Here is a 12,368-nt window from a genome sequence, read left to right as displayed (position 1 = left end):
TGAAAGAACTAAATAATCTCATTCAGAAACAACATTCGAGACTTGCATAATGCAGATTTATAACTTTAGATTACAGATTATTGCCGCTAAACCTTTTGAATCAACTTTAACTATGGCACCTAAATTTTTATTTAAAGAAAGATAAAAAATATAATAAGGTAATTTGAAATTGAAGCTTATTATGTAGCGATATAATGTTTGATTTATAAATTCACAGTTCCTCTTGGACTGGCCAGAGCTACTCTTAGCTCTAGCTATTTTCTGGTTTGAGCACTGCCATGAACTTGCTCCTCCAACTTCCCTCTCAGCCCTGGGCATCACAATATTGATCTCTAGTTGCTTCATTATGTTTTTAACTTCTGATAACTATGAAGCCTGTCAAGCATGCAAATTACTTCAAAGCACTAACAAAAGCTCCTATTATACAACACTAACAAAAAGAATTTCAGATATCCTTTCAATCACATAAAAGTTTTTTGCCCAAATTTGGTCCAAACTGAAAGGTGTCGATGTTTTATCGCTTATTAAGGATCTAATAGTGATCAAGAATGAAGCTGTTTGGATAACCGTGGCTTATCGCCTAGCTACATAAACAACTCATAATAAAAGTCATTGTAAGGAATTGACTAATTAGTTTTTAAATGGTAAGATGTATTCACTGAAGAGATCCCCATATTGGGAGCAAAGCACTATGTCTTGGATGAATTCTAGGACGGAGATAATTACCTAAATGCTCAAGTTCCACGGAGGGAACGGACACACTCTTGAATCAATTTCCTCTCCCAGTCTGCTATGTCCTCAAAAGCGTATTCTGGAAGATTCTCAAAGGGCTCCTTCCATGGGTCGTTTTTAGCCAGATCATAAGTAGCTCCACGTATTGCTTTTTTGTTAGGTCCACAAGGTCTCTTTGAAGTTAGTGTATCATATGCTGTATTCAGCTGTCAAGAGACCATAGCCAAAGTCATAATCAGGCAGGAGAAGGAAAGCATAGCCATAGCTTACGAATTATTAAGCGGCATAACTTAAAAGGAACAGTGGAAGACTCATTCTCTAAAGTCTAACCTGACGAATAGAATTTAAAGCAGTACTAACTTGCTTGAAATATAAGGAAAGATATATAAGGCAAGGATGGAATCAAGAACTAACATTCATGCCACAGAACCAGAACATGTAAGCAATTGCAACAGCTGGAGCCCTTCCCAATCCGGCAGTACAATGCACATATGCTTTTCCTTTCCCCTCAGAAATGGCCCATTCCAATGATGAGACCGCTTTAGGTAATTGATTTCTCAATGAATCCGGATCAAAATCTTTTGCCTACAAATGCATCTTAAAATCATGGAAAGGAAGATAGCCAGAAACACCAAACTTGAGAATGAAATGGATACAATAGTATTGACCCTGAACAGTTTCTAGTCCTGAACCTCCAGCAGAGATACATTCACTAACTACTGCAAAATCACTGTTAGAACATAGAAACTGGACATAAACATGAAATGGTCCAGAAAAGTAGAAATTATGGTTAAAAATTTGGCTATGGAGAATCTTGTTCCTATTATAGCCTTATTCTGATATATATTGCACCACTTATGTTAAAATTGCATACACAAACGAAGACAATTTTGCTTACAGGCCTTCTCATATGACGAATTCCAATTGCTTGACATCTTTTCACTATAGGCTGAAAATCAATTTCCCAATACTCAATGTCCTTGTCCTGCTGCAAGTTTAGTATGTAGGCAACATTCTCTTCCTTTTTCAGATGATCAATATCTTCAGGTTTCTGGGGCTGAGAACCCACGATCAAATTATCAGTTATCAGGGTGTAGTTCATGCCTGACAACCGCACATGATTGATTAGAATACTTATGTAGCCGAAATAAATCCATCTTGAGGAAAATATAATGCAAGTACTTAATTTAAGAACTCATTTATTTATTTTTGTCCAAACAAACGGCATGTTTGCATGAATATATAACTTCTATAAAAGAAGGAATTTCAACCGCCTCATATTAGATTGTTCAAAAGCCAATAAACTTTATAAAATGACACATTTATTATGCATCAAGATGCGAACACTGTTTAGAATTAATTCCCCAGTTCTTCCTGTGGCGCCTAAAGCTCCACTGATTAGTGTGAATAGAGCTAGAATTTTCTCTTTGGACCCAAATTTGACATTAATTAACCTCCCTTTTAGGATTTCCAAAAGGGTCAATTTCAAATAAAAAATTAATTAGCCAACTAATGGGGATCTTATTCTAGAAGCCAAGTCACATGATCCAACACAAACCGATGTAAAAAAAGCATGCTTTATAGATCCAGAAAGCAGACTAACATAATAACGTTTTATCCATCATTTCTAGAACAAACCAGCCAGGAAATATCTAAAACAGAAAACTAAATTTAATAGAAAAACAGATACAAAATGAAAAGATTTAAAGAAGTAAATTGAACCAACCTAGATCATGGTGATACTCATAAGGGTTTCTCATTATTTTCTTCATGGCAATGTTGTACTCTTCCATTCTGTTGGTTTTGCTTCTGAATGAGACTTCTGTACTTGAGGGGTTTCCTCGAGTTTCATTGTCTGATAGTTTGCATGAAAGTCTAGCCATTTTGAAGAAGTGAGTGTTGGAGAGCATGAGATTGCATGTTGATTTCCTCTTCTCAAACAAAACTTCAGTTTCAAGAGGGCATTTGAAGATTGAAGATAGGCAACTTCTACCATCTACACAACTCATTCTTGTCTCTTCTCTGCCTCCCGTTTTGTTAATATGATTGAGTACATGAATTTATAGCATAACCATGATGCCCTTCGATTTTTAAGGTTAATGGTTAAAGAGAACCAGCTTTTGAATGCAATATTTCTAAAGCCACTCAAAGTCAATCCCATATCCGTGGCAAAGTGAAAGGCTTCTGAGCTTTTTGTCCAATTAACAAGAATCACTTTGTAATGGGCTGCTAAAAGCCCAAAATTCACTGCCCTCAGATTTAGGTGGGGTGGAATTAGCAGCACCCTTATTCGCTCCCCAACTAAAGATAAAAGTTCAATCACCATGTGAAAATGCAACATTTTCAATCTTTTTTTTTTTTTTTTAACAGAGTGTTTGGATTAGTTTATATGTATTTGTATGTATCTCGACTAACCCCTATAGGTGACTAATATAACATTTCACCGTCATTGTCATCTGCTTAAATCTACATTTTCAATCTCATTCAAAGACTTTGCTTGAATAATACTCAAAACATTTGAAACCATTCAGGAAATAAGGCCATCTTTAGCTTCATTTTCTATAGGAATTCCATTATTAAGATGGGATTCTTTCCTTATTGGACAAGTAATCACATAGAGTTTATTTCCATGGCTGATGTATTTGATGCATATATAGTCCCCAAATAGAAAAGGGTTGCTTTTATTTGTTAAATTTCTTGCATATTTGAACCATTCTTGGAGTGACACAAGCGCAGAAGAAAAAAGTTAAGACTGAGTTTGTGCAGAAAGAATCTCCATGCGTGTCTTTGTAGAAGATGAAGATCCCAGGTTGTACTTGAGATTTTATTAGCATGAGAAAGCTTCAGCTTATACTGATGCTTAAAAAGGCTCCAAAAATGGCCTTTTAAACTGACACGTTCACCATAAATGTTCCAAGTCAGATGGTCAATAAGGCAAGAATATGTGCTGCTCACAAAGATTAATGGTTATCACGTAACAAAGAGAATAATAGTAAGTCATGTTTTGGAAGCTAATTAATGGAGCATAAGGGGGCTTCTCAACCCAATCATCTCTCAAAATTCTCTCATTATGTACTTCTATTTTGTTCTCATTTAGGCAATGTTTTAAAACCCAACCCGGGGTGAAACCCGGCAAAACTACTGGGTCCCGGGTTGACCAGTTGATAAAAACTTTTAAAATTCAGCAAATATACCCCTAAAAATTACGTAAGTCCTTATAGGTTTGAAATTTATCAAACACACCCCAACTGCAAATCGACTGGCGATTGATTAGCGGCGGCGACACCCCATATGCAACCTCAATCGTCCCTTGAGCCCATTTCCATCAAAATATACCCAAGATCTGGCCGAAATAGATTCGATTTCGGCCAGATCTCACCGACGTTTACGTCGGCATTCCAGGCCAGATCTTATCAATTTCGGCAACAACAACCCTTCCCATCACCCCAGAATTACTCCCCTTTTCTTCCCGACCAAAACCGCCCTCACCCCACCCCGTTAGCCTCGTAAATCACCGAAAAAATCTCATCGTTGCTGCTGCCAGTTTTGTTCGATTTTTGGTCGATTTACTCATCGGAAATCAAATCTTTCACCACCATTGCATTCACCGGAAATAGCTCTTCAAAATCCCTAACATTCCAACAGTTAATTGTTCGCCGATCATCACCGGAAATCCTAGGGTATTGGGTGAATAGGAAAAAATTAAACCCGACCCGTTGAAGCTTCCAGGTCCTGGTTGAACCGGCCGGGCTGGACTGGGTTTTAAAACATTGCTTTTGGGACCCAAATACCTTTTTTTTTTTTTTTTGGGTAAAAGTTTTCGGTTCTTTTTCTTTATGTGTTCTTATAAGAGTTGAACACGACCAACCTCTCTAAAGTCTGATTTAATAAAAAAAATCTCTTTAAAATTTTGAAACAGGGTGTCCGGGCTAACTTATGCGCACCTCGATTAATCCCTATAGGTGACTAGCACAGCCAGGGTCAGATCTAGAGATTTCTATTAGGGTATGCCAAAATAAAAACTAATTATACATTAATATTTTTGTCCATTAATATTTCTGTTAGGGTGGGACAAAATCCAGAAATTGTACATATTAATATTTTTTTTTTAACAATTAGAGTAGCATCCGCCCCTGGGCATAGCATCTCACCATTATGATCACCTGCTTTATTTTCGGGAGTTAGAGGGATTTGAACCTGGTTTAATTGACACATTATTTATCTTCATTTAATGAGTTAACTTTACATTTTCTCTTTCCAAATCATTGTGTGCTGCACCACTTTGTATTCTTTAGATGTAAGAGGATTTCTGTTATTTTAGAAAGTCGAGGGTCAATATTAACTCCTATTTTTGTCAGTTTATCAATTTCTAATTATCCTCTTGAATCCCCACTAACACCAACACCAGGACAAATGTGTGGTCTCTATTAGAGGTGGGCATTTGGGGCTTGACCCAAAAAGCCCATCCCAAAAGTCAGGCTTACACCCGATCCTTATGAGGATCGGTCCTAGGAGGTCAGGTCCTAAAACCGAACCCAAACCATGGAGGAGGGCCTAGGCTCTGGTTTGGGCCCTCTTCCAAGGCCCGGGCCTAAACTGTTATTTGATTTTTTTCAAATTGAACCTTGGCAAATTACCAAAAACCTTTTTTTTTAATTTACAATAAATATAGGTGGCTAAAATGATATTTTACAAAAAAAATTACAGGCTGCAGCCAACGGTCGATTGACCGTTGGCTGCTCAATCAACAGTCAATTGACTGTTGTAGCCAATGGTCAGTTGACTGTCCTCAACTATAAAAACCCCCAAACCTCCATTTTCTTCACAACTCAACTCTCAATCTATTCTCTTCTCTCAATCTCTCTACTCCAATTCTCAAGTTCTCTTCAATTCAATTTATATTTACATTTATTCATATTATTATTTATATTATTCAATCTTTTTTAATTTTTCAATTTCATCTATTATTCAATTTCTCTTATTTTAATTTTTTATTATTTTATTATAAATTCATAATGGATTCTCGAAATTATGCATTCAGAGGATCATCCCGAAATGGATTTTATGTTTCATCCACTGAAGAAATGGAAGGGTTTGATCCATTTTCACCCTTTCAAGAGGCAGCAAGTCCAATTCCACAACCATCAACAGTTGGGACTAGGTTCAATCAAACACAAGCAAGTTGTGACTCCACGGCCTAACCATCAAAGAGGGTAATGTCCAGGATATGACAATTCTTCACCAAATCAAAATGGCCAAAACTGAATGGGTTGGGGGAAGAGACGTGCGGGGAATGTAATTTTTGTTCAACTATTATCGGCAATGAGAACGGGACTTTGATGATGTGGCGGCACTTGGAGAAGAAGCACCCCTAACATAAGCAATTGTCCCGCCAGTCCGGTTCAAGTTCAACCGCACCAGGTAGGCAAATTAAAACTCGATCAACTTAATTTTAATCCACAATTCTTAACTCTCTCAACATGGCAATACAATGCACTCACAGCATGAGAGGAAATAGCAAAATTCATATGTGCAACAGACTCTCCTATTTTTTTATCTGAAAATCCTTATTTTGTTGAATTGATTAAAAATACTTTTTATCCAGCATTTACATATGTTAGTAGAGGTACAATTAGAAGGGACACAATAAAACTTTATGATAAAGTAAAAAATCAACTTAAAAAAGAATTTCAAAATTTTAGGAATATATCTATTGCACTTACTTCTGATATATGAGCTGCTAGATCAAAAACAAATTTTTTGAGTGTCACAATACATTATCTAGATCATATATGGTTGGCATTTACAACAAAAATTGATATGTTTTAAAGCATTATATGAAAAACATAGTGCTAAAACTACATATTTTACAATTGTTGAAGTTTAGCAAGAATATTTATTATCTGAGAAAGTTGTGATGCTAACGCTTGATAATGTAGCTGCTAACACCTTGGCAATTTCTTAATTTGAAAAGATATTAGATCCGCATGGTGAAGGCAAATTTTTTCACCAAAGATATGCTTGCCACATCATCAATTTAATTGTTAAAGCAGGTTTAAAAGCTGTATACATTCGAGGATTGAAAGGGTGCGCGTGACTATCAGAATCATCATTGATAGCAATTCAAGATGGACTGAATTCCACAAATATTGTCTCCAAGAGGCCATTGGAACTCCACGTACTTGATGTTGGAAAAAGCTATACCAACCACGAGACAAATTACAAAGTTCGTCAACCGGAAGAACTATCTGGAGGAAGTCGTCAATGAATCCGATTGGACAGTTTGCGAACTATTTTTTTTGTTTCTTAAAGTTTTTTACGATTTCACTAATATATTAAGTGATATTTATTATCCTACTATTAATGTAGCGTTAGATATTTAACTTTGAATTTCTACAACTTTTGCTACATATAGATATAATGAAGATTTGTGCGACATTGTTATTCTAATGGAGAAAAAATACCGGAAATATCAGTTAGATATTCCATTCTTACATGAATTAGGTCTTATTATAAATCATAGATTTAAATTAAGCGTATTTAATTGTACGGTTGTTGAGATAGGCCATAATTTACAATATGACTAGAGTTCTTATTTGATAGACTTTAACAGAAAATTGGAAAGTTTTTTTTCTTTGTATCAGACTAGTACATTGGAGTGTCTAGCACCAGCAGAGACAAGCACATGACCCTGATGAAGACTAAGGATGGCAAGGAATGAGCATCTGGAGGTTTGTAGAACGTGGCAGCGGTGGTGGTGGAAGTAGTAGCTCATACAGACAACTTGGACCAAATGAGCTACATCGGTACCTACAAATAGACATGTCCTACTTGACCACGAAGAAGAAGTGTGAGATCAATATGCTTCAATGATGGAACCACAATGCAAGTCAATTCCCTATAGCAACCCAAATGGCACGTGACATTTTATATGTACCAGTTTCGACAATTGCATCCGAGTCAATATTCTCAATTAGTGGCCATATTGTTGAAGAGAGAAGATATTCTTTAACCAATGAGATGGTTGAAGTCATAACATGTTTACGGGATTGGACTAATGCGGACAGAAGAGATCAGCAATACCCTGAAGATCCCGAACTACTCAACCTCTTCAGAAACATAGATTTGGAGGGTGTAAATATTGTTAACGATGTAAATTAATAATTTAATAAAATAAAATTTATTTAATTTTTTATTTGTGAAGGATGATTGTTTGTAGAGCTGGTCAAGGACCAGTCACAAGTAGGCCCAGGCTTGGGACCAGTCGCTTATGGGCCTAGGACCGGCAATTCTAGGACTCGGACCAATCCCTGAAAAATTTCTTCACCCCTCCCCCCCCCCCAAATTTTTTTATATTTTAGGGGCGCAACGAAATTTTGTAGGGGTTTTAAGTATTTTCCAGGGGTAAAATTTATAAATTTTATAGGCTTAGAAATTATTTTTTTTAAATAAATTTTGTAAAATTTCTTTTTAACCCCTATAATTTATGTTTATTACCAAATTTATAGGGGGTTTTATGTAATTATACAAAGGACTAAAACAAAAATATGCAAAAAAATTTGGGCCCAGGCCAGGGCCTTGGAGGAGAGCCCAGTGGAGGGACCGGGCCCTCCTCCTTAGGCCTGGTCCCATTTTGGGACCAGACCTCCTAGGACCGGGTTTTTGGGCTGAGTTTTTGGATCTAGTCCCAAATGCCCACCTCTAATTGTGTGAATATTATATTTACATTAAAACTTAAAATTAAATTATTATTATCTCCTTAAAGTTTAATTAAAAACACTATAACCAATTAAGAATTAAGTCATTAGTCATTAAAATTTAATCATTCATTTATATTTATTTATTTATTTACAAATTTACAAATTACCCCTAAAAAATTACATTAAACCCCCTATATATTTTAGATTAAGTCCCTAAATAGATAAAAAAATAAAGGGGTAAATGAAATTGTTTAGGCCCATGGGACTGGTTCGAGCTCTAAAATTTTTCATGGGCCTAGGACGCATGAAAGACTGGTCCTAACTAGGCCCAGACTCGGGCCCAGTTGGGTCCGATCCCTGTTGGGTTCGGTCCCTCCCCACCTTTAGACTCTCTGCTTCATATCTCTTAATTCCCCACTAACACAACTAAGTGCTTTCACATACACACACACACACACACAGAGATTCGATGGCACCTTGAGACATCAATTCTTAACCTCAAGCTTCTTTAATCTCATATTTGATTATTATAGTATACATGTATTTATAATCTGTAGCTTGATACTTATCTTATAGAGAAATTATATTATATAGTTTTTGTCCTTTATGTTATTTTATATACGTGAGTTTCAAAGATGCACATTTACAATATAAAACTTACAAAAAGAGCAAGATCCTAAAGGTGATCTCACAAGTCACAACACACTTAAGCCGAGAAAATTTTATATAACCAACTAGGTAGCAAGGACAACCGTATATTAATATATTTGTTAGAGTGAAGCACACAAAAACACTGCTGTTGTACCTTTAGTGCAACACTGTCGTTTTATTCTTGTCGTCACAAAGACAAAATCCAGACCATTGAAGGACATTAACATCTGACGGCCAGGATCTACTCTCCCCAAAACAGAATGAAAAAACGACTTCACCTTGCTACTGCGTTTTAGTCTGCTTGCTGGAGTTTATTTTTCAGTTCGTGTATTCTGTGTTAAAAAGGTTCTGCTCTGTATCGTTTCTTGCTTGACTGTAATCTTTGTGTGGTTGGTTGTAATCACTTGTAAGGGCTACGTTTTCCTTTGAGTCTTGAGAATCTGTTTTAGAGTTCTCATAGGAAAGATTCCAGGTTATTGTGAGAGAGAGATACGTTGTTTAAGAGTGAGTTTGGGATGTAGAATCTGTTTGTATCAGGTTGTATTTATCTTTAGTATAGCGAGCTCCTGAGTTTCTTGAGCTCAACGTGGATGTAGTTTATGCTATATAGGATAAGCGAACTACGGTAAAAATCTGTGTCTTTGTTCTTGATTTCTTTACATTTTTCATTTGTGTGTGTTGAGTGTGAAATTGGTGGATGTTTTTTAGTGTTAGAAGTGCATATTAACTCTACAGTGGTATCAGAGCCATCAATTTAGGGTTCGTCAATTTTAGGGTTTACTGTTGAAATTAGGGTTTGAAAAATTTTGGGGGTTTCTTGATTTCAAGATTTAGTGAGGTCTAGAGTTAGGAAATCTTCGAAACATAGTCCTTAATTTCTTGTGATAACCACAAATTCGAGTGAAACCCTTGTTCTTCAAATCTGTCTGTCAAAATTACCAAACACCATTACCATTAGTTACACATAATAAGTACCACACGGGTTGAAATCACACACTATGATAGCAAAGTTGATTTTAACACATGAAAGAAGAAAATGAAGGCACTCTTGTCACATAACAAAGTGGCAGTCGCACTGGAGAAGGACCAGACCAAATAGCCCGAGGAAAAGCTAAAAAAGAACGCCGAAATTGACAAGGAGGCATACAATCTCATCATCATAAATCTGGCCGACAACATGCTACGAAAGGTAGATGGTGCTGAGACACCGTTAACTCTCTAGGGCAAGCTAGAATCACTCTATGCAGTTCAATCTGCCCCTAATCTTATTTGAAAGGTATACTGTTTTCATATAAGATAGATAGTGCTAGGACCATAGAAGAGAACCTAGATGAGTTCTTGAAAATGATCCTTGTACTCAAGGGCACTGATCAAGAACTCGGTGAGTCTAGCTTATCCATGATTCTTTTAAATTCTATTATTGAAGAATATCAGGTTGTCAAGAATGCCCTGTTGTACACTGGAACTGTCCCTAGTATAGACCTAATTACATCAGGTTTGAAGGCTAGAGAACTAGAGCTTAGGGTCTAGAAGAAAAATAACAGTGAAAGTGAGATTCTAGGCAGTCTGGGGTAATTCTTAGTTTAATAATGGTTCTAGAAATAAAAAGAAAAACAAGAATACTAATAAGGGAAAAGTAGAAACAAGGAAATGTTTCTTCTGTAACAAGACTGGTCACCTAAAAAAAAAAATTGTTATGAGTGGATCAGAAAACAAAAACAGAATAGTACAGAGAGCAATTGGGCCTCTAGTAAAACTGATGTCCAAGAATTTGAAGTCTTGACTGTTTCTAGGTCTGAAAAAGTAGAAGAATGGGTATTAGGCTTTAGGTGCTCATTTCATATGAGTCCCAATAGGGAGTGGTTTCAGGAGTTTGAAGCTGGTGAGTTAGAGACAGATTCCATGGGAAATAATAATGTCTATAAGGTTCAAGGGATTGGGAGTACAGTCCTAAGTCTTGATAATAGTAAATCTGTCAAATTAACTAGGGTGAGATATATACCAGAACTAAAAAGAAACTTGATTTCCCTAGGCACATTAGATGAATTAGGTTGCTGCTATAAGGCTGAAGATGGTTGCCTAAATGTGTATAAAAATAAGAACTTAGTTCTAAAAGGTGTCAAATGAAATGGCCTCTACATCCTGTGTGGTAATTACTATTCTAATTATGTTAATTCTGCTTTGTTCACTACTAATCTCACTGTTACAGAAAAGTGGCACCTCAGAATGGGTCACATGAGTAAGAAAGGACTCAACATTCTGAGCTAGCAAGGTATGTTTGGTAAGGATTCTATTGACTCTTTAAATTTTTGTGAGACATGCATATTAGGTAAACAACATAGGGTGAGCTTCCAGAAAGGAACTCACCTGGCCACCAATAACCTAGAATATCTTCATGCTAATTTGTAGGGGCCTGAAAAAACCAAAACACATGGGGGAAGCAATTACTTTCTGTCTATAGTTGATGACTATAGCAGAAAAGTTTTGGTTTATCTGCTTAAAACCAAATATGAGACTCTTGCTGGGTTTAAGAGTTGGAAAGCATTAGTAAAGAACCAAACTGATAAGAGAGTTAAAGCTCTCAGAATTGACAACGGCCTAGAATTCTGTAATAGTGAGTTTGACCAATTCTGTAGTGATCAAGGGATACTTACACATATGACTGTGAGGAAGACTCCACAACAGAATAGAGTCGCTGAGAGGATGAATAGGACTCTGTTAGAAAAGATTAGATGTCTACTATTCACATCAGGTTTACCAAAATCTTTCTGGGGTGAGGCTCTTAATACTACAGCTTACTTGGTTAATAAGAGTCTCTCTACTGCCATTAATTTCATATGCCCAGAAGAAAAATGGACTAATAGGAAGCCCAACCTAGGTCACCTTAGAGTTTTTGGATGTGCTGCTTATGCACACACCAGTGAGGAAAAATTAGAACCTAGGTCTTTGAGATGCAGATTCTTAGGTTACCAAGAGGGGACTAAAGGGTACAGGTTGTGGGAAAGAGAGGCACCAGGGGTAAAAGTTATTATAAGTAGAGATGTTATTTTTAACGAAAATCTTTTTCCTTGTAGAATTTCTAATAATCCTGCAGGTACCTCTACCATTGAGGAAATTAGTCAAGATCAGTATAATGGGACACAAATTGAGCTGGAGCAGGTCAGAATTCAAACTGAACTGGAAAACCAAGATCAAACACCTGCAACTTCAAATCTGGAACATGAATAAGAGGATGATCAAATTGAAATTTTAGATCAGCCCCAACAGGAGTCACTGGCACAATAC

At 36.4% G+C, this 12,368-nt stretch overlaps 1 protein-coding gene across 2 annotated transcripts; it reads right to left on the bottom strand.

Annotated features, from left to right (window-relative positions):
* On the bottom strand, nt 1-2,796 carry LOC116129771 (phosphoglucan phosphatase LSF2, chloroplastic-like). Of its 2 annotated transcripts, XM_031415508.1 has the most exons (4): nt 2,459-2,796; nt 1,631-1,836; nt 1,147-1,317; nt 1-938 (listed from the first exon to the last, which is right to left on the bottom strand). In XM_031415508.1, exons 1-4 carry the CDS (start codon nt 2,739-2,741, stop codon nt 735-737), a joined length of 864 nt encoding a protein of 287 aa, XP_031271368.1. In that variant the 5' UTR covers nt 2,742-2,796; the 3' UTR covers nt 1-734. The 2 variants fall into 2 exon arrangements, with proteins under 2 accessions (XP_031271368.1, XP_031271369.1); XM_031415509.1 differs by lacking the exon at nt 1,147-1,317.
* Between the last annotated feature and the right edge of the window lie 9,572 nt (nt 2,797-12,368).

This window comes from Pistacia vera, unplaced genomic scaffold (genome assembly GCF_008641045.1).
Source record: "Pistacia vera cultivar Batoury unplaced genomic scaffold, PisVer_v2 Contig213, whole genome shotgun sequence".
Taxonomy (NCBI): domain Eukaryota; kingdom Viridiplantae; phylum Streptophyta; class Magnoliopsida; order Sapindales; family Anacardiaceae; genus Pistacia; species Pistacia vera.
This window is presented reverse-complemented; position numbering and strand designations above follow the sequence as displayed.